This window comes from Macrosteles quadrilineatus, unplaced genomic scaffold, assembly GCF_028750875.1.
Source record: "Macrosteles quadrilineatus isolate MER2022 unplaced genomic scaffold, UCM_ALF_1.0 Scaffold_5__1_contigs__length_97177068, whole genome shotgun sequence".
NCBI lineage: Eukaryota > Metazoa > Arthropoda > Insecta > Hemiptera > Cicadellidae > Macrosteles > Macrosteles quadrilineatus.
This window is the reverse complement of record NW_026542598.1, coordinates 83,373,255-83,395,951: the sequence shown is the minus strand read 5'-3', so window position 1 is coordinate 83,395,951 and position 22,697 is coordinate 83,373,255. Positions and strand designations below refer to the sequence as shown.

At 35.6% G+C, this 22,697-nt stretch overlaps 1 protein-coding gene across 1 annotated transcript; it reads left to right on the top strand.

Annotated features, from left to right (window-relative positions):
- Window positions 1–1,044: 1,044 nt before the first annotated feature.
- LOC128994480 (uncharacterized) lies at window positions 1,045–18,328 on the top strand. Its single transcript, XM_054419064.1, has 6 exons — window positions 1,045–1,155; window positions 5,617–5,721; window positions 8,537–8,605; window positions 10,199–10,336; window positions 12,356–12,850; window positions 16,547–18,328. The coding sequence occupies exons 1-6, from the start codon at window positions 1,098–1,100 to the stop codon at window positions 17,620–17,622; spliced, it is 1,941 nt and encodes a 646-aa protein (XP_054275039.1). The 5' UTR covers window positions 1,045–1,097; the 3' UTR covers window positions 17,623–18,328.
- Window positions 18,329–22,697: the final 4,369 nt, after the last annotated feature.

Below are 22,697 nucleotides of genomic sequence, written 5' to 3'. Positions count from 1 at the left end.
TGTACTGGTACAGTTTAAAAAATGTAACTTACTCAATGTTTACACTTTTATTTGTGTTTTGTTATAATTCAATTTACAACTAAAAAATTGTATTTACCTTTTGTCTACAGCTCAATGAGTTGTAACGTCCGTTACGGCCGTTTCGTCATGAACATGCCATCATCAGACGTCTTCGGCTGAAGCAGCGTCGTAACAGTAGAAACATATAACACGAACACGAACACATTTTACGAATACAAATATACAAAAATAAAACTAACAGGCCTGTCGCACACACGTTACCGGTTGACATGATCAGAGCTAGATGCCGACTCTAATGAGTGTCTAATGTTGAGATTTTTTAACGCCATATAGATGTTGGCACTCACCGATATGGTCTTTATCACCATGCAAAATTTGAAAACGATTGCTTCAGCCGTCTAGGAGGAGTTTGCGTATTACGAAATGCATAAGAGTCGACGTACTAAACTAGTACTAGTACTAGTTTAAGAGCTTCGCTTGATAAATTTATGAATGTTTACGGCTTTTTGCCTCTAGGCACCTCAAAACAAAAAGAATATCGGTCCCGGGTCCAGGTCTTACCACGAGTACTACAATAATAGTAATACTATGGTAATAGCTTACTCCTTATATGGGAAATTCCCTAAATCACACCTACGGTGGGCTTTTTACAGAATTTGTTATGTGGGTAGGGTACTTATCCATGGTATCTCCAGGCTAATCAAGAATTTTACAAAAGTAGAAGACCGTTGCTGAGTGTAAAAACAAAAAAATACAAGTAATATTCAGTTCAATATTTCTTAACTGTCTCATAAAATATAAAATATTATAATTCTATTTTACATATTATTAAATAGTATCAATACTTGGCTTACGCTCTAACTCATACTTGTTAACCTTTACAAATAAATATGATCTTGAAAAATATTTGCGTCAATAACTAGAAATGATTCGCTGATGTACCATAATTGATCCAATTACTGTTTACCAAGTTGCACTTGTTTTCACCAACTGTCGCACTCGTCAATTCCAGTGTAGCCGCCATTTTCATAAAGTGTGTGTTCCTGTGCGTTAGGAGATGAACGTATGAACACAAAATGGACACATCTACCTGGTTGGCACTGATGGCCACATTTTACGTCTTGCATGATCAAGGTAAATTGTCTTACGAACTTCATCAATTTGTTTTTAAATTCTTGTGCGTACTGTCGAGCAATAATGATCTACTCGTACTTAGTGATGTTGGATTACTTTAGTAATTATTTTGGAACTACACAGGAAAAGGAACAGCTGATTTTAAGTGCGATTTGATGAATTATTTTTTCACCACACTACGATGTTTTTAGCCGTTTTACAAACGTTTGGAGGCTGAAAGCTACGTATTGCTGTCCATGTCAGCTTTCGTCGTCATTTGGGAACCGAGCAGGTGTTTGCGGCCCTAGGATCGAAAATCAGCTGTTAGCTTATTTACTTATAACATTAATGTATTTAATGCACAAGCTGTATCCATATTACCACTATTTACCACAACAATAATGCACACCAACAGTCAACACAACTACACCTTCAAGGTTATGTGAAGGAAAAATTTGAGGAATCAGCAAAAATAATAATAAATAGTTGCTAGTCAGTGAAGTCTATTAATTGAAATGTTTTGGATCATTTGGATACTGATTGTGTATTCAATATGCATTATTGTTTTAAGTAAGTAAGCGAAGCTGATTTTCAGCCCTAGGGATGTAAAAATCCGCTCGGTCCCCAAGTAACGATAGCCAGCAATAATTTTTGGCCACCAATAAACGTTTGTAAAGCGGCTAAAAACATCGTAGTGCGAAAAATACATTGCTCTTATTTTATTGTCACCACAGCTTAGCAACTATTTATTATTTTTACTGATTCCTCTAAATTTGTCTTCGATAGCCTAACCGTAAATTTGCTCTTGTATTGACTGTTATAAGATCACTTTTTGCAATACACTTATGTTAAAATGATTAGTAACTGAGCGGAGCTAATAAGATCGAGCCTTATGCAAACTGTGTAATTGAATCATGCAATGATGGCTGAACACATTTAAACAAAACTTACCAAGGGTTTATTCAATAAAGAGTGGGAAAGATATTCAACCAACAATTTTCAATCTTATAAAACCTACACAATTTAATACTGACATAATTGTTTTCAAATTTTAACATAAGGGTTATGTGTGGCGATTACGAATAACAACGTTGATGTAAACAATCATAGCATATGTTTATAAGCAAACAAACAAACGATCTTAATACAGTACAAAAGGAAGCCAACTCTGGTGAAAATCATTGATCAAAGATTAAACAGAGAGTTCCAGGGCATTTTGAAACTATTACTGATCAAGTAGGTACAGAATCTTTAAGTAACTGTTTCCTTTAATTTGAAATGAGTAAAATGTTCACTCAGGCAATTCGCACTAGATCTTACAGATGCAATTTCGGTACATCTCAGCCAGGATGCAATTAATGGTAAAATCCAGCGCGTTTGGAAACTACCGTGCTTGTGCCGTAAACACTCGTTTTCCGGCCTTTTAGTGGGATATACTAGTATGTAGTGGTGTTTATAAAAGAATGCCGGGATTTTAAACGGTCGTTGCTCAGGGACTATTCAAGATAATTAAATGATTTAAACGTCAAATTGAAGGGAAAAGAACAAAGTTTTTCTTCATACTTTGATACTATTCGGAATAATTTAAGAAAATTCATTTTCATCAATTTTCATCAATCTTATATGAGCGTAAAACTGGCTAAGTCTCTACGCTTAGGGCGATCGGCACAAGATTTATCTGATGCAACTGAATCTTCTTAGGCACAAAGACTCTTATGCACAAAGACTTTTACAGATAACATCATGAAGTGTTGATTTAGGTATGTTCAACTGAAGACTTCGTTGGGCAATCGATTTTTGGGGCTTCTGATGCAGAATTGTCAAATTTCTTCGACTGTGTTATCGCTTGTTTTTAGCCGGCCAGGTGAATGTCATTTCAAAACACTACGGTGCCACGAAACTCATTAAACCAGTGTTAAATTTATTTATCATCTAGAGATTTGAATTTAGTTTAATCTAGCAATCGATATAAACTCTGTGAACCACAGATAACACTCTGTGCCTTCTGTTGTGCCGTAAAAATTGCACTGGCGTAGTGGCGTCAGGCCTCTGAGTCACAATAGCGGCCTATCACCCTGCACTTGTTTTGCGCATTCCAAGGTCAAAGTTTCCTCAAAGGTGTCCTCCTGATTGCGAACAGTCCTGATTGCGAACAGTCCAGACTGCGAACATGTTTGGGTCTACGAGGTGGAGGGGGTCGTCCGTGGGGTGGGGAGGATTCCTGATTGCGAACACATTTTGAGTGGTTGGGGTTTTCAACCCTTTCATATAACCCTTTCATAAACCCTTAACAGAATGATTTAGCCTAAATCACAACTTAAGACTGGTAATATACATAATGGAAAGGATGAATGTTCTTGAAGACACATATCTTTATGAGATGTAGTATAATTAGGTGGTAAAGCCCCTTATTAACAGACAGATTCTTCCAGACTCACAAATTCGTTCTGATAATAGGTATTTAAATTGGCTGTTTATTTAAAATTAATTATAATATGTTTGACTTGAACAAGCAACTACTAAACAATCTCAGAGTAAAGGAAATAAAACAATCATTTCATATGAACTAGGGTACCTGTTGCTCGAAATCGAGCAACTGTCAAGTGCAGGTATTATAGGTACAGAAGTTATTTTAAAACTACAGTAATAACAGTAATAATTTTCGATGAGTTTAAAAGACCCGACTAAATGCTTATGTGACTAATTGTAATACCCACGCTATTAAATAGCTCTTTGATATAATAAAGGCTTCTTGTATTTTAGAATTTTTTGGACCCGGCCTTATTTTTTAGTGTTTTCTACAAATGTTTCCCGACTTAAAGCTTTTAACCAGTAAACATTTCTTGCATGTATTTATTTGTTCGGACTTTAGGTAGGTTTACTTTATCACTGTGACAACATCTGTTGTATATTCTTCATGTTTTTAAGTTGCTTAGCATAACTGACAAAAATGATTCATCTCCCCAAGTGAGTGTGTACCTGGATTCCTTACTGTGAGACCAGGCCTCTCCTCTACTCTTCTTATTCGTATAAGATTTCCTATTAATTGTCTCCTCCTCCTGTTTTCAACATTTCTCCTTTAAACTCAAGAAATTGTCTGTTCTTCCAACAAAACTGATTGACTGTTTAGATTTGTCTATTACCTCATAAATATTACAAACATCGATATTTACTCCCAAAAAGCTGGTGAGTTTCTTTTTATATACAGTTGTTTTTGTTTTTAAATTTGCTTTCAATGTAATTCTTATGGGGAAGATGCGACCTTTGATAGCGTCTCGTGCCCTTAAGGGTAAGAGTTTTTTAAGTTCTAAAACGTTTATGCAATACTACAAATTGAGACGAATTATTTGACACCTCAAACGTTAAAATCGGTCCAGAAATAACGGAGGAGTTTTGTTCACAAAAATAGCCTCACATATTAATATAAGAGAAACTGACTATAATTAGCCGAAATATCATGCATTTGCCAATATCACATTCCAAACTCAATCATTACCTAAAAAAACATCGTCAACGAGCAATTTAAATAGCAACTAAAATAAATACCATACTTACATACATCTTACATCCGAAATAACATGTATATGCATTACACATTACAACATAAATCATTCAATCACATTCCCAACTCAACAAGCAATTAAATCTCACGTTCAACAACAGCTACTAAACCATCTTTACAGATTCAAAAATATTTGTTCGCAGTCTGGACGACTCATGTTCAGGTAGTCCACAGCATTTTTGAGGTGTTCGCAGTCTGGACGATTTTACCCTTGTTCGCAATCTGGACTGTTCGCAATCAGGACACAACCTCCTCAAAACTTGGTAGTTTTAGCTTCAATGTGACGTGTAAAACGTTTAGTTACCTTCAATAGTACCCAAGCAATTACTATTTAAAATCCCGGCATTCTTTTATAAACACCTTGTATTTAAAGTGTGATTTACTAATTTTACTGTAACTTTCTCCCCTTATATGGGGAAAGTAGTATGTCCGTCAAAATCTTACAGTCTGAGTTTCGGGTAGAATACATCCGTTATGGGTCCCCCTAAGCCAGTTTTTGAAGTGATGTCGGTGTTCCTGTGTGTGTGCATGTGTAGCCTACAGAGCTACAGACCACGCCTGTGGTGCGATTTTGATTAAATTTGGGATGTGGGTCCATCCATAGTATCTTTCAATTTTAGAAATTTTGAATTTTGGGTTTTAAATCGTGATTTTTCTATAAAACCCCTTAACACAGAAAATGCAAAAACGGCTTGAGTGATTTTGATTAAAATTTAGTATGTTATAGTCCTTTTAACTTCAAACAAAATGGTACAAGAATTGCTGTAAAATTTCAGTTCAAAAGTGATTGTAACATGTTATTTATAAAATATCAAAGTCACTCCCACCACCCGTGATACAATTGACAATGAGAAAGTATTTGCCAGTTTTCTGATCCCGTTTTTTTGGAAAGTTGTAAGAATGCATTTATGTTTTCGCAGGCATAACTAAGATTATGTGGAACAGAGCCTATGACTATTTGATGTCAGACGATGAGCATCCTACCACGAGTGAAATAGCCGGACACATTTCCGATGTGAATAAAGGTAAGCACGTCTATTCTACGCTCTTCTACTGGTTGCACTGTGGTTGAGTTATTTATAGTTGATGTGAGCCACAGATTGTGCAGATCTGAAATAACTTATTTCTATCGAATGTACGTACCTTTTACCAAGTTAAAGTAATGGAATGACTTATTCCGAGCTATAGCAACTGTTTTGACCCATGAAACTGGTCAGCAACAAAAAATAAGGTAGAATTTTAGACACTAGCGTATTCTGTGACTGGCTCACACATCTCTTTTTTTAATTGGCGATAACTAGTCGATATTGATGGGTTTATTTCAGTATCCAATAGTCAATGCATGTATCTAACAGATCAACTCCAGGTTGATATAAACTGTTGTCCAATAATAATTGTTTTTTATTTATGTGCATTATAAATCTTAAACATGGGCTGTCCATATAAACATGTTGAATCTTATTCACAGTAAGCTCTTAATATGAAACCGAATAGAACACAATTTTAAAATGCATATAATTGATCGGCAATTAACTAGAGGAAGCAGGCTGCCAACGTATGGCTTTGTTTTGTCCGAAAAGAGTGACCCTGTACTTGTAATTTGGGGAGCGTTTAAAAAAGAACACTCTGTATATAGCAGATGAGTACTATTAGTCGTGAATTCATTATAATATTACAAACAACAGGAATTCATTAACAAATGGAGATAGCTTACTGATTAATTAAAACGAAGATTTGGAATATACGAGTATATAACTTGTCCACAAACAGCATTTACAAATAGTTTGTTTATATTGTACGGTAATTTAATTGATCGTCACTTTGCCCGTCTACTATAATTTATTTAGCTATTTAATGTAACTAGTGTACCTGTTGCTCAAATTCGAGCAATTGCGAAGCATTACAGGCGTTATTTTAAAACGAATAACAGTCATAATTTCCGATGACTATAAGAGTCGACTCAAAGATTATGGAAATACTCAAGATGTACACAGCAGGTAGATATAATCAAAATTTTTTGTAAATATCTTATCTTTTTTCAAAAGCTGACCTTGTTTTTTAGTGTTAAATTTTCCCCACTCATAGCCGAATTTTTTTTTAAGGGAGAGGAGGGAAAATGCTTTTACGCACACAGGTAGCCAGCCTGTAGTGTGAGATTCCTGAGTTTATCACAGACTACTCACTAAAAAACCCCCTCTACTCTGTTGGACACAGACCTGGAATTGTTTGTCACATTACTTCAAGTCAGGCCAACATGTGACGTAAGCCCTCGGGGCTCTCACCGTTTTTGGCATTTAGATACTTTATGACCTACACCATAACCATAGCCGCATTAGGTTGTCTATAATAACGATTATAAATAAAAAAAAACATTATTTATATTTCTTCTACTGTACTTGGTTGAGTTCTATGACTTTCCTGTTTCCATTGTTTGCAAATCGGCTCTTTCAATTATTGCTCAAGAAATGTAGCACAGTGTTAATTCAGTTTTATTTTTAGTATATCAAATTGTCCAGTATTTCTCACTTTTTTCCATTGTAATTTAAAAAATTACACCAACCAAGTATCGTCTACTACAGATGCAATACGCCAAAGAATATCGTCTACGTGCAATCTCCAAGAAGTGGTAAAAAAGGCAGAAACCAACCAAATAGATATAAGTTAACTCCATAAGAAATAATTTTATGAGTTACTGTGATATTAGGATTTTCCACTGATTTGGCAATAGAAAATTATATTGCAAAACATGGCACGATTCAGAAGAAAATCGATTTTAAAATCAGAAAAAACCCATTGCAAATCATTCATATTGACAAATTTAGTAAATCACAATTTAAATATTAACAGCTGTTTCAATGTATGCATATGGTCGTAATGTAAACAAATCTGAAGAGGGAACTTAAAAGGCCTCTGGGGCAGAGCCCCAAGGAAATTTACATTGTTTCTCTTTTGATGGCTCATCTACAGACTAAGACCTTTCTTTAGAGACCCCTACCGAGTTTCTACACCCAGCCGTTCTCTCAAATTAGCTGTCACAAAGAAAAACAGTTTCAAATTAATATATAGATTCTAAATTATTTTTACACTTTTTAAACTCTATAAAAGAGAAACTATACATAATATTATCACGTAATGAGAATCAATTGAAAGATGAGCTTCTAAAGTTTTGTATGACACTACTTTGGTAAACATAGTTGCAAAATTAGCCTCTACAGACATTTTAAAATTTTAACTAAGATTTTAAACTAATTGCACACTTTCAACTCTCTGAATTTTAGGTGTCAATTAATTAGTTTTATAAAATAGCACTCAGTTATTGTTGTACGCCATTATTTGAAGCAGCGAGGAACCAAAAAGTAAAAAGTGTTCTGTATTTTAGAGTTTGTGACGACTTCAATCATCGAATGGATGGGTGCTGTGGAGCTAGAGGGGACGCAAGGAGCATTTATAGTTTTTTTGTTTTTAGCCACAATCTTGTTCGATTGTTTTTATTAAATCCCCTTCTATCCTACATACTTTTTATGTCAAGAGTTTCTTAGACTTTGAATTGTGTAATTATTTTAAAACCGTAGTTAAAATCTAAAAATGTCTGAAGAGGCTGATTTTGCAACAATGTTTACCAAAGTACTCCCTATCACACTAAACTTTAGAATATCCTCTTTCAATTGCTTGTCATCACATGACGATAAGTTTTATAGTTTTTCATTTATAGAGTTTCAAAAGTGTCATCAAGAAGCAAAACTGCACAACTGCCAAATAATGAGTCCTACTTCGGATTGCTAAGATATTGGATTCCTCAATTTGCTCTGACTCATTTTGTTATGTGTGTGTATATTCCAGAAAGCGCATCGAACATATGTGATTCGACGGGAGACCCGGCGACATATGTACAAACACAGACGGCTTTTGGTAAGTTAAAACACCACAATGGAACCCAGAAGTAAATTAATGCTAATAAACATATGCCAGACATTGCACAGTAAATTAATTTCCCCCTGGTAATTAATTTCACTGACACACAACTATGATGTTTATATGGTCCGAAATCTATTATATTATTAAAGTGATACAATCAAATTTTATGTAAACGGTTAAGGGCATTTACCAAATAAAAATATAGGCATATGGCATATCAAAATTAAGCTTAGAGTGTGTAGATTTGCCGAAAAGTATTGATATGGACGAAATCCCTAAGGGCTCTGCTCCACAGGCTGATTCCCAAAGGGCTACGCCTTGCATGTTTTGGAAATTAACGTCATTCGATTAATTTAGTGCTGGCCATGCAATTTACAATATACTTTGTTTGTTTACATTTTTGTTTACTTTTTTTATTATTTACTTTTATGTTCTTAAAAGAGGTGCGGTGAATAGACATTGAAGCTATTTCTAGCTGTTTGATACAAGTGAGTGATTAAAGGTGTTCGAAACACGATGAATATGAGATTAACAAACCATGTATGTTCGTTCCAAGAGGTTGTCACCGATCTTTAACAGGTCGCCATTTCATTGAAAAGTGTTTAAGTAAAGTATCAAAGACGTGAAAGAGAGCGGCGAGTTCAGGTACAACCGTACCCACCTCGGCCACCTTAGGACGTAAGGTTTGAAGGCTCCTATGGTTTTACCATCCTTTCAGATGACAATTTATCGAACTTGGGCGCTTTAAATGAAATATATAGTCAAAGTTGATTAAATTAATTTAATGGTGGCTTCTGTACACCCGTGAATTCACGGGTAGAACCTCTTGTAACCATTAAACCTTATTTTTATTCTAACAGCTGATGATTAAATAAATTGCAGACAAATGTAAACAAAAACCAAAAACAAATTATTCTTCCTATACGAACTCCATGCTAACTTGGACCTTCTGTAGGGAGGGGCCCATGGGAATTTGGTAAAATCACTTCTCATTGGCTGCCTACGCTACTAGTAGATAATGATTACCAACGATTATACTTTATGTACGGGTTTTCCTGTTCTTAGAACTTTGATGCTTTGGATGCTATCTTTTTCTATGGGATGAATTTGAAGGCGAAGACTATTTGTGTATTTTTTTCGACACTTTAATAACCAGAGGTAGTTTGACGAAAAAACCAGATGGTTGGTGGTTGAAACTTCAAGAAATATTGGACGCGTCGAATTCTAAAGACATCCGTCAACAATAAAGTTGAAGATTTGGATTGTGTCCCGAAATATACAACCCATGTCTCCCATCACCACCGATCAAAAAATGTTAGTATTTTTTATATATTCTGTATATTTTTTTTAAATGTCACACTCTTTGATCCATATCCCGTCGAGAAAATAATAAATATAAAACCCCCTTGGAAATTAGTAAGAACTTGCCAACAAACAATTACTACTACTACTGCTGCTGCCCTTACTATTATTGTTAATAATGCCAACATTCATAAATATTTGTTTGACATTTCCACAGCTTTACACTAAGGAATTTTCTGTTTTTGTTGGCCGAGTCTATTGTGATGTTAATTTGTTTATTCACAGACAGAAATCCTGAACTCTTGGCTGAAATCCAAAGAAGTTGGCAAGAATTACTCGATGAGAATGGAGCAGACCAAAGTAATACAAATGGTCAAACCGAAAAGCTTAGTGCTAGAGATATTACAGAAGCAAAAAAAACAGGTACGTTTGCCTTGTATTAGAAAATATATTCTTTGACTAAACGAGATGTGACATCGTGCAGATATTTAAGCCTCCAGAAAATTCGGTTGAACTGACAAGGCGATCAGCTATTCAATTTTCACTCTAAAGTCTGCAATACTGTTGACATTTCGAAACCTATTAATGTTTCTGTGTTTTAACATTTTAAATAATAACTTTTCCAAATTTTCCAAAAAACATACTAAAGGCTAAAATGGTACAACAATCATTATCATCCTGTTTTCTAGACAAGAATACACTTATGTATAAGATAAAATTAAGTGTCATCTCAATCTATATGGAATTTATGTATCTCAATTTTTTGTGCAATTTATTTATCTCAATATTAATTTTGAAGATGTGTTGAAATTATTTTATTTTGGTAACTACAAAGTAAATAAACAAAGTGTACCAACGGTTGACTCAAGTACTAATGCAAGAGGGCAAACATATGGAGGAAATAGTGAAATTCCACACCATACTGGAACCGGAGAACGTACAGAGATTGGGATACCGGTACTGCAAGGTACACTAGGGGGTAAAACAGGTACGTGTGCCTTAGGAATAGACTATGGATTCTTCAAATAAAAGATTGTTAAACCTTTTGCAAATTTGTATTTGTACAATCCACACAAGGATACCCCTAGTTAACTTTTTAATGTGTGACAACAGGAAAACTGAACTCTACATACCTTCATAAAAAATAAAACTGCACTTTTTGGACGGTGTCCCAATTTTTCCCGGGACCCCAAAGTGGGGTGTTTTGGGAGCAGCTCCAAAATTGTAAATGTAAAGCCCATCGATTGACACCTCATTTTAAAGACGTTTATTAAAGAAGGATATCAGCGAAAACTAGAGGTCTCGATCTCAACCCAGTACGACATGGCGGTCATTTTAAATATTCATCAGCCTGAGAGAACCCACTTAAATGTAGGCATCAATATCCCATATTAATTTTTAGCGGGTTATACCAGGAAAAGTATACTCCGCATACTCCGCATACGGGACCCCGAAATGGGGTATTTTGGGGGCAGCTCAACAATTTTAAATGTAAAGCCCCATCGAGTGACACTTCATTTTACAAGCCTTTATTAAAGAAGAATATCAGCGAAAACTAGAGGTCTCTATCTCAACCCAGTGCGACATGGCGGTCATTTGAAAATTCATCGTACAATTTAACCTCATTAAAGGTTTTTCTCAGGCTGATGAAAATTTAAAATGACCGCCATATCGTACTGGGTTGAGATAGAGACCTCTAGTTTTCGCTGATATTCTTCTTTAATAAAGGCCTTAAAAACGAGGTTTCATTCGATGGGGCTTTACATTTAAAATTGTTGAGCTGTCCCCAAAACACCCCATTTCGGGGTCCCGGGCAAAATTGTGATACCAACCAAAAAGTGCATTTTTGTTTCTTTTGAAGGTATGCGGAGTTTACTTTTCCTGGTATAACCCGCTAAAAAAATAATATGGGATATTGATGCCTACATTTAAGTGGGTTCTCTCAGGCTGATGAAAATTTAAAATGACCGCCATGTCGTACTGGGTTGAGATAGAGACCTCTAGTTTTCGCTGATACCCTTCTTTAATAAACGTCTTTAAAATGAGGTGTCAATCGATGGGGCTTTACATTTACAATTTTGGAGCTGCTCCCAAAATACCCCACTTTAGGGTCCGGGGAAAAATTGGGACACCGTCCAAAAAGTGCAGTTTTATTTTTTATGAAGGTATGTGGAGTTTAGTTTTCCTGGTGTCACCCATTAAAAAGTTAACTAGGGGTATCCACACATTTGCCCAACCCTGACTTAACTACACCAAACAACAATGAGATAACATTTGAAATACTACTCCATTAAAACCTTTTCACTGTATGGTGTAATAAATGAAGTAGGTGGTATTATCAAAATTCAATTTTATAGTGAAAAATAATTCAGTACCAACTAATCATTGCATAAATGAGTTATGATTGGCTCGAATTTTGAAATATTATTTGTTCATTAATAGGAAACCTTGACAGATGGGCAGAGGTTGAAAACCGCCTTGGAGATATTAGAAAAGGATCAACCAACGTCCAAGCTAGTGTTGGCATTCAAGGCGGAAATAATAAAGGAGGAGTGACGAAAGAGCCACAAGTTGCCAAACCAGAAGACTTATCAAATGCTGGAACCAGTAAAGCTAATCAGGCTGACAAGAATAGTCCAAACACTCCTAGTGTCAAAACAGTCGAGTCATCAAATGCAAGAAATACTGGAACTAGTAAAGCTAATCAGTCTGACAAGAATAGTCCAAACACTTCTAAGGTCAAACAAGACGAGTCACCAAATGCTGGAACCAGTAAAGCTAATCAGGCTGGCAAGAATAGTCCAAACACTCCTAGTGTCAAAACAGTCGAGTCATCAAATGCAAGAAATGCTGCGGGGGCAACAAATACTGGAACCAGTAAAGCTAAGCAGGTCGACAAGAATAGTGCAAACACTCCTAGTGCAAAAACTCGTGAAGGTAAGTTGTTAGGCCATGAACTACATCTACGAAAAAAATCGCTGGTAATGAAACTTGTGTATTTCTTCAACACTTTCCTTGAAATTCATTCCAACACAAACAATTTTGCTACCCGTATACTATTAGCGTGGATGAATTTTAGGCTTTATAACGTAGATTATTTTGGAAGATCTCCTACCTGAGAACAAAGGTGGGAGTTTGAAACAGGAAGGCATTTCCCGACGTATATTTTGTCCAATTTTAAATGTTACACAACAGTCATCAATTGTCTGCAGTCTGAGATCTAATTGTCAAACTTAGTCTTGTGATGTCAACCAGAGCTTAAACACTAGGAAAACGCTCGGTCCCCTGCTATTTAGTTATTACCACAGACAATAGACCATGGTGGTTCCACCTATCACGAAATATATTATAACTGGCTTACCCGTCATGCGTTGCTGCGATTTCAAGAAAGTTAACCATTCCATATTGAATCTCTGGGAGGTATTTTAAAAATTTATAGCACTCCATTTGTTATTTTTAATAATACGTATTATTTATTATGTAATCAAGTGCTATTTTGTAAACAATGTTTGTTGCTTTGCCGTTTAGTGTGTAAACAAATAGATTATTTGTTTTTCCAACTCGAGAGCAGGCCACATAAATAAATAATAATAAATAAAAAGGCCTTTACAGTATTTGCAAGCTAGTTTCATATACAAGTTTTTCAAACTTACTCAAGTCAAACTAAAACCAAACTAACCTAATATATACAGAAATATAATATACAAAATAACTACAAACAAAAACAGTTACAATTTACATTTGTTTTCTGCATTGCGGCCCTGAATTAACCATATGATTTGGAGCTCTTTATGTCATGCGGGAGGCCATTATACAACTGCGGGCCAAAATAAGAAAATGACTTTCTTCCAACCTCAAGCCTCACTTTAGGAATGTGAAGCCTGCGGTCGGAGCGAGTACCACACAGACAGATTTCCCCCCTGTACTTAAGCCTCACACTGAGGCACTGAGGCTCTCCCAGCGTGAGAACTGTGTGGACCAGGCAGCAGGTCAGCCTCCTGCACATGTCATCCATTGGGCTGAGCTTTGCAGCATCTAGGAAGGAGGACACGTGGTCAAAGTGGTTAAGGCCAAAAATGAACCTTATAGCAGAATTTTTAATTCTTTGAACTCTTGCCATTACCTCCTCAGAGATGCTGTTTCCATATGCAGGAAAGCAATAAGTTATGTAAAGGCTGGGAGGACCAAGGACCGCATGAGTTGCATTTTGGCATATTCCGGCAGTAGAGTTTTAAATCTGCTAACAGCCCTCAGTCTACCCACTGCGCGTTGAACTGCAGATGTGACATGGTCAGAAAAAGAGAGATCTTTGTCAAGTAAAACACCAAGCGTGTTGACAGTGTCGCAAACAGACAATCTCATTCCATCAAGGGTGACTTCTATAGCAGATTTACTCAATTCCTGCATCATAATGTTTGGTCCCGTATGCATGACTACACACTTGTCAACATTCAATCCAAGGCCATTCATGACAGACCATGGAAAAATGCTGTGAAAATCAGCATTGATGAGCCGGATTGCTTCTGATGTCTTGTCTGGCTTGTATGACAAGTGTAGTTGGCAGTCATCAGCATTCAATTGTGCTGTACAATATTCTACACTTCTGGATAAGTCAAATTGAACAGCACAGGTCCTAAACAACTACCTTGAGGAACACAAGCGGATAAGGAAGTGCAGGGCAGAACACAGTCACCTACCACCTCTGGCAGGAGAGCTGGGAACATGAGACACGGGGACGCTTTACCAGGTGACTGATTCAGCAAGTCCAGCCGTGGGTCAACCGACAACACCAAGGAATTGGGTGGAATATTTCCTCACCCAATTCCTAACAGGACACGGATGTTTCCGGTCGTACCTGTTTAGAATGTGCAAAGCTGTGTCACCCGATTGCATCGACTGCCCAGGGACTCCCGACGACACGGAACTTTTCGCTGCCTGCGTTGGGAAAGGCCCCGCCTTGAAGATCAAAAGAATACAAGACTGCAAGGTCATGCCAATGATGGTGCAGAGTGAGGAAAATTGTACCCGTGTGTCAGATTTCGTCCAGGGTATTCTCCGTGCGAAGAAGCTTTACCTTAGCCGACATACGGTTTAGGATATAAAATAAGTGAATACCAGAAACGGCTGGAGCCCTAGCGCTTAAGTCACATGTTAGCTTGACTTTAGGAAATGTGACAATCAATCACAGATCTGTGTCTAACATAGTAGGGGGTTTTATGCGTGAAAGCATTTTCCCTCCTCTCCCTTAAAAACCCCAAACCCTGAGTCCAGCTGTTTTTTTTTTTTTTTTTTTTTTTTTATTTGTGGATCACCAACTAAACGAAACATCACACTTTATACAGCTGTTTATAGTTAACAGTAAAAAGTAACAATGTTTACGTTAGAAATCTTCCACTATCTAGCCTACGACCACGACTTAACAATATTTGGGAAGCTTTTCAAAACATTTTTGTTGTCGTTTTACCAACTGAAGTGGATGTGCCTGTACCTTCGTCGTTGAAACAAATAGCTGAGAAAGTGATTCACGATTATAATAAAGGAATATCTTAAATCCAATAACCATAACTGTACAACTAATCAATATATTAATTGGCATTACTTTACCTACATATTTTTGGTCGAGTTTTCGACCACTGAACGACCTCTAGTTAGTCTTAATTTGCACTTTATTAGACCTAGTTTTAAAAACGTCCTTAATTAAAGGGAAAACTTAATATTCCAAATATTTTTCATTCAGTAGTGTATTGAAAAATATCGTTCAAAACTCATCAAAATATATGGAAATTTATTTTTCTCTTTAATTAAGAACTTTTTAAAAACTAGGTCTAATATTTCAAGTACAAATTAAGACTGAATAGAGGTCGTCCAGTGAAAGTGTTTTGACGTTCTCTACCAATTGAATGCTTGCACTTCAAACATATGTTATCAAACGTGTAAATTCTTTCCATTCTTGTTATAAAATATACTACAGCTCCTCGGCTCCAGCTGATTCTTTATTTTTTGCACAAACAAAATAGAATCACATTAATTTCTGCAACTATTTTGAAAACAATATTTTCATTGCTGTATGATATTTATTTGTAAACATCTTGAAATAGGTGTTTATGTGTACAACTAGTGAGCAAAGTCTCATTTTATATATTTATATAAACGATAGACGCACAAGGTTTACCGGGTACATTTTAAACTTGATCATTTAATCACAAAATGGACATTATATTCCGTCAAGAGTTTTGTGTACGGCATATGACAACTAAAAATTATTATAGGTTCAACAAACGTGCTTACAACATGTTAAGATGTATTATGTCTGAACTGCATTATTAAGACTATGGAATAAGCAGTGACATAATTGTAATCTTCAGAATTCAAAATACGAACAATTCTCGCCTTTCACATTCTTTTAATCGTCTTCAAAAATAATTTTCTTTTTGTTCAAACTATAATATTGTTTTTACATTTATGTGCAACATTTTAAATGCAAATAATATCGATTTAATCAGGGGGACCTGTTGATTATCAATATATTAAAATAAACTAATCATAGTGATAATCTTTTCTACAATGCATCTTTGTATGAAAACTGTAGACAACACTATTCATTTCCTCTAATGGCCGATTGTGATGTTGCAGCATTTGTTTTTGGCGACGACAAGTGCATCATTTGTCCGTGGGCTGAATGCAATCTTGGTGATTGGATTAGTGGTTGTGAACGCAGCATTGAAGAGGACCTCGACACCCTGACATCCAAAATTGCCGAACTGAAGGGCGAACGGACGAAGCTTGTCCCAATACTGGCTTTTCACACGGAGAACGAAAGAAAAAAACTCACTAAAGACTACGAAAATAAAGAGAAAATCAAACTGTGGGAGAAGGTAGAAGAAATGTTCGTTGGGCCAGGTGAAAGGTTCAAGAAAACTATGGTGGACCTGGCAAAACCCTTAGACGAGGTTTACGCTGATCAGTTGCATTATATACTGACTAAATTGCTGGAACCAAGGTTGACAAATCATCCCTATTTGAGCTTTGGAAAAACTTTCCCACAAAAGGTGGCGGCGCGGAAAGATTTGATACAAATAATCATAACTCTTACACCTTGTCTTATGCAAAAAGTCAGAAATCTTTATAAGGAAAAGTATCGCGTAGAACTTGAAGATCACATAGACAGAACGTTGTCAACACATCAAACTAAAGAAAAAAGAGCAATGGGCAGAGATTATATCGATTACATTAAGAAGCTTGTCACACGGACGTCATATGTGGATGGGTATGTCAAAAAAAAAGTAACACGCCTTCTGTTAGACGAGATTTTCTTTAAACTTTCTCTTCCCGGAATAAAGATACTTGTTGAAAAACTAGGAGTTGATAACATTAGGAGCACCTTTAATATATACAGCATGTATGACACTGAATTGCATGCAACTATCCTGGACATAGCAGTTAAACAACAGAAGTTTTTTGCGGAAGAACTACGTACATTATTAAAAGAAAAAAAAGTTGACGACGTAAAATTCATCAATTTGATAAGAGGCCACTTTGGAATTGATCTAAAGGATATCATAAATAAGTACGACGAAGAGAGCTTAAAAAAAAATCCATTGGAAGATCCATTGGATGTGGCGTTTGGAAATACCCAGACAACTAAAAAGCATTACTACAACGCGATGATTGCGCTGTTCACTGGTAATACGAAAACCCTGGGAGTCTAACACGCACAATGATTGATAAAGTGATTCTTACTGTTATTTGAGTCTTAAAAAGGATAAAACCTTCTACTGTATGCCAATAACAATTCTGAAGAAACTCCACCGGCATTCTATACTAACGAAGACGTTACAAAATTATTCTATCAATAGTGTGTGTGTGTGTGTGTGTGTAATTTTAAATATTTTCATCAACGTTTAAACTCAGAATTTTTTTTCTTTTGATGGATTTATTTAATTTCTCGTACTTGCTATATTAATCATCATTTGTATTTGTAAATAATGGTAAGAACACGAAATGAGGCAATTAAAGGTAAACAATTTTAAATTGTTAAATGTTATGTCCCCAATTGACTTTGAAATGTACAAGTAGAATGTATATTGTATTGTGATTTATGAGCTTTTTAGATGTACTTCGAGTTGATTACGTTTTAAAGCGTTAATACTGACAAGTTTTTATTTTATTTTACTATATTTGATGCATACAAGTATTTCTTGCAATTTTGCTAACTTTAAGATAATCTGTATAGCCTATTGATGGTATAACCAAAGAGAAAATCGTCCGCTTTAAAATACATCGTTGTGTTGAAAAGCAATTCATGTACTGTAGATGTTTTTACTGGAGTTATCTTGCAAACGGACACATACTCTGTGTATTATATGAGTAAAATATGTATATTTGTTACGTTGATTTCGGAATCAGCAGCAATAAACACGATTAACCTTTCAAAAACTAATTTCCAATTAAAAAATAAGCTCTATACCCTTGATATAAACTGGTAAAAATCTATTTTTGCTATTATTTGCATATACAATTTTAAGTGTCTAATGTAGGCATTATATGTTGCCATATCACATGTACTGTTTTGCACGGATATAAACTGACGTAACTCATGTGTATACTGACCAAAAGAAAAGGGTAATCGGATTTATACCTTCAGCATTATATACTTAAAAATAGATAACCAATTGTGGCTATATTGCGAGGAGGAATTTATGAGAAGTAAACACAACAAAATACATAATTTATTTTCGGTGTCCACCAAAAACACTACAAAATAAGTTTACATAAGGAAATCACAACGCCCATGATTAGGTCAGTAAATAAAAGGTATTAGCAATCTTACACATACTTTCTCCCATTACCTTATCAACAACCTTTATTATGTTATTTTATGGGAAAATAACACAAGTTACAATATCTTTTGGACCGTAATTTGTACGGGAAGGGGATTTGTACAAATTTGTTCAGAATTTAAAGGACTATAACATACAAAACTTTTATCAAAATCGTGTGAACCATTTTTGAGAAAATCTGATTGTTCCGTTATTTATGGGTTAAAAATCAAAATTTCAAAACATTGAACGAAATGCCTGGCTATGCCATGGATTAGTGCCTACTGACTACATACAAAGTTTCATCAAAATCGGACCACAGGTGTGGTCTCTAGCTCTGTAAACATCCACACGCACCCACACACACACACACGCACACACACATACACATACATCACTTCGAACACCACTTTTTGTAAACGAGGTTGTACACGATTATGCTGAAAAAGTGTATTGTGTTTTTGCCATGAATTAGAAATGCAATGTGACCCTTCTTACATGTTATTTTTTTATTTCAAGTGCTCAGTATTCAAGTGTAGATGAAACTTATTTTTAGGCCCAAGGGAAACCTTAAAGGGGTCAAAAATATACATCTCACTTTAGACTTATAGTGAGAATAACCCTTGAGGAGATTTGTTAGTCTATCTCAATTTACATGTTCGGGAAACAAATATACTGTAGCCTGTACAAAATAAACTATGGTCACAAAGTAAAAACAAGAATACCTCCAACTCTAACAAATCTTGTGAAAGTAAAAGATATCATAGGAAAAATTAGAATAAAAAATACGGAATCTTTAGTTTTAATCGGACCGAGCACCATTGAAAGCTGACCACTACACCAAGACGCTGAAAGTAAGTATCCAGTTGATTAAGACTGATGCTACTGATGCTTCCTTGAGTGTAAACTTACTGAATAAACTGATTAAAACAGTTGATCTCGTCTGACTTAAATTACGTACAAAGCGTCTACCAAAAGTTTTGTGAACAGAAGTTTTTTGAACTTTTGTAGATAAAGCAGTGAAGCTTTGTGAATCCATATATAAAGCCCAAAGTACCCATGAACTTTTGAGAAATCTACAAGTCACATCCCCATAAACCATACACTTAAAAGGTTCGTCATGACGAGAAACCTTGCGCAAAATTCAATTATTTCATAAATTGCCCTATAAGGTCGTAATTGCTTTCCAAAGGGACATTTCCGTATACCTAATGTTAAGAATAGCACAGCTGTACTTATTTGTATGTTGTTCTTTCAATTTATTACCTTATTAATATCGTGTGATTATTTGTTTGTAATACTGTATTCAGTTTTGATTATAGAGTATGTTTTACTTTATCAATAGTTTTACTTATGAAGTCAAACGGGGTGAAGCCCGTGGGTAACAGCTAGTAAATATCATACCTAAAATGTATTTTTCCTACAGTCACCTGACAATGTAGCCTTCCTTGCACTGATTATAGCACAGAAAGTTGCTAATTGTCTTAAAATCCACTTATTTTCCCGCACACTTTATACTTTTGCCGCAAAGTTTTTTGATGTTAATTCCGCACACCAGTATTGCTGTCTTTGCTGCACTCGAGAAACTTTCCACACTCACCTACGGCTTGTGTGTAAACATTTTGCTTGTGTGCAGCAAGGTGCTACTTCACCCACTAGTTACACAAATAATATTTACGCCCACTAGTTTTTCCATCATATTCTGTCCATGACGAGTTGGAAATACATCTCAAATAAGAGCATAGCTTGAGCAATACACAAAATTAACAGTCTCTATTAGGAAAACACAGTGCCGCAAACCCCGCTCTTAAAAGGTCCATCCTAGCAAAAGCGACGGTGTGTTCAAAAAACGAGTTTCAGACTGTTGAGTGGAACTTGGTTACATTTTACTAAATACTTTAATGCTTTTACTTAATAGAGTAGACATTCCATCCCCATGTTAAAGTTGTCGCCAGTTTTTGTTCCATCAAAATCGTCTTAGTTGATGAGAGTCACCGACAGATTGTGCTGGTAAATTACTGATTTCTGTCGAATGCATGAACTTTTTACCAAGTCAATGTGATGTTACGACTTTGTGAGCCATAGCAATTAATTGTTATGACCCATCAACTATATCATCAATCAATAATGAGGTAGAAAATATAATTTTAGACAGTAACGCATTCTGTGACTGGCTCACACAACTATGTTCCTTTTTAATTAAAACAATTGGTGACAACTGGTCCATAGATGTCTACTACAGCCTCCAATAGTCAAAGTACGAATCTTCAAGGGCTTTTTTCTACACGCGCATATTCTTGTATTGTAGAACATTGTATGCGAAACAAACAAATTAAATGGACCTGAGCCGCATTTATGTGCATGTTCCTGATATTCCCGTGGGATTTTTGCTCTCACTCTGCCATTATGAAATTACTTTCCCCAAACGCAGTAGCATTACCAATTCGCAGCATTCTTAAAATAATTGTTTTGGAAATGCGTTATATACAACTGAGCATTCGGAATACAAATGGTTTCTATACCTATGTAAGATTTAGTAGCTTTTAAAACTCAACCGTACTTACAAGATATGGTATAAATTCGAGATTAGAGGAACAAACGGCATCAGCAAACTGACACATACTACAGTATCTCCCATTAGCTTGACAACTTGACATTAAAATGTGATTTTTACATACTAGCTGATACCCACGGGCTTCACCCCGTTTGACTTCATAAGTTTAGTAATAGCTATTTACCTTACAAGTGTAGTAAGAGCGTTTTTACATCACACAGGTGAATCTTGTGCAACGAGCGGAAGCGAGTTGCATAATTTACCTAAGTGATGTAAACACGCTCTTGCGTAACGTCTAACGTACAAGATTTTACCTGACCCGACAATATACAGGAGTTTACGAACAATATTTTTCATTATCCATTTCACTCATCTTCTAACAGTAACGTTCATTTGCAAACAAAAGCTAGGTTAGCAAAATTCTTCAAAACACAACAATAAAATTCAAGCGCACAGCTGATTTCTAGCGTTGAACGTTTAGGCCTATTGGTTAAGTTGAGCTGAAATAAACAAAACGGAATACAGTAATACAAACAATAATAATCACACCTGATTTTAATAAGGTAATTGAAAGAATAACATACAAATAAGTCCATGAAGTATTTTTAACATTGTATGGAAAGTTCCCTTTGGAAAGCAATTACGACCTTATAGGGCAATTTATGAGATAATGTATAGTATTGCGCAAGGTTTCTCGTCATGACGATCATTTTAAGTATGGTTTATGTGACTTGTATTTTTCTCAAAAGTTCATGGGTACTTTGGGCTTTATATATGGATTTATTCGGAAAATCGCTTAAGTTGAACCGTTATTACTATAGCATTCGGGGTTGTGCCATTTCCTTCAAAAGTACTATATAGGTTACTAATTTTAAATCTAAATAGGGGCGTTTTTTAAACGAATATGATTTTTCCATTATTTTATGAATTTCATGGAAAATCGTCTACAAAAATTAGAATTGATAAATGAAAAACTCTGGAGATACCATAGATATGTTACCTACTAAATGTTATCATTATCGAACGACGGGGGTGGGTATGTAGCTCCATACACATCTACACTCAGGGAAACCACTTCGAAACTCAAATCTCGAAGATTTTCCCCCATATACCATCACAGAATAAAACGTGGACACTAGATGTCTAGTCTTTGGAGCTTTATGATCTGTGGTAATACTGTATGTGGATGAGGCAAGCGTTTGGATCCAAAATGCAACCCGCTCCACGGCTGAGTAGCAAAATCACGGTTAACGCCGTGCAAAGAATTTGTTAGGCTTGCACCAATAAAACAACATGTCAAATAAATGACTTATTAATTAAACTGTACATTTTTAAACACGATTTTATTTAATTCATTTGTTTGTATCGATGCCAATGTATACACTTGTTTAACAAGGGAACGGCCCAAACC

What these genes read in the sequence shown, in the direction of transcription:
- LOC128994480 (XM_054419064.1), top strand. Translation starts at nt 1,098, where the DNA reads ATGGACACATCTACCTGGTTGGCACTGATGGCCACATTTTACGTCTTG. An exon ending in ACAAACACAGACGGCTTTTG is followed by an intron (nt 8,606 to 10,198) that starts GTAAGTTAAAAC and finishes GTTTATTCACAG; the next exon opens with ACAGAAATCCTGAACTCTTG. An exon ending in TAGTGCAAAAACTCGTGAAG is followed by an intron (nt 12,851 to 16,546) that starts GTAAGTTGTTAG and finishes GTGATGTTGCAG; the next exon opens with CATTTGTTTTTGGCGACGAC.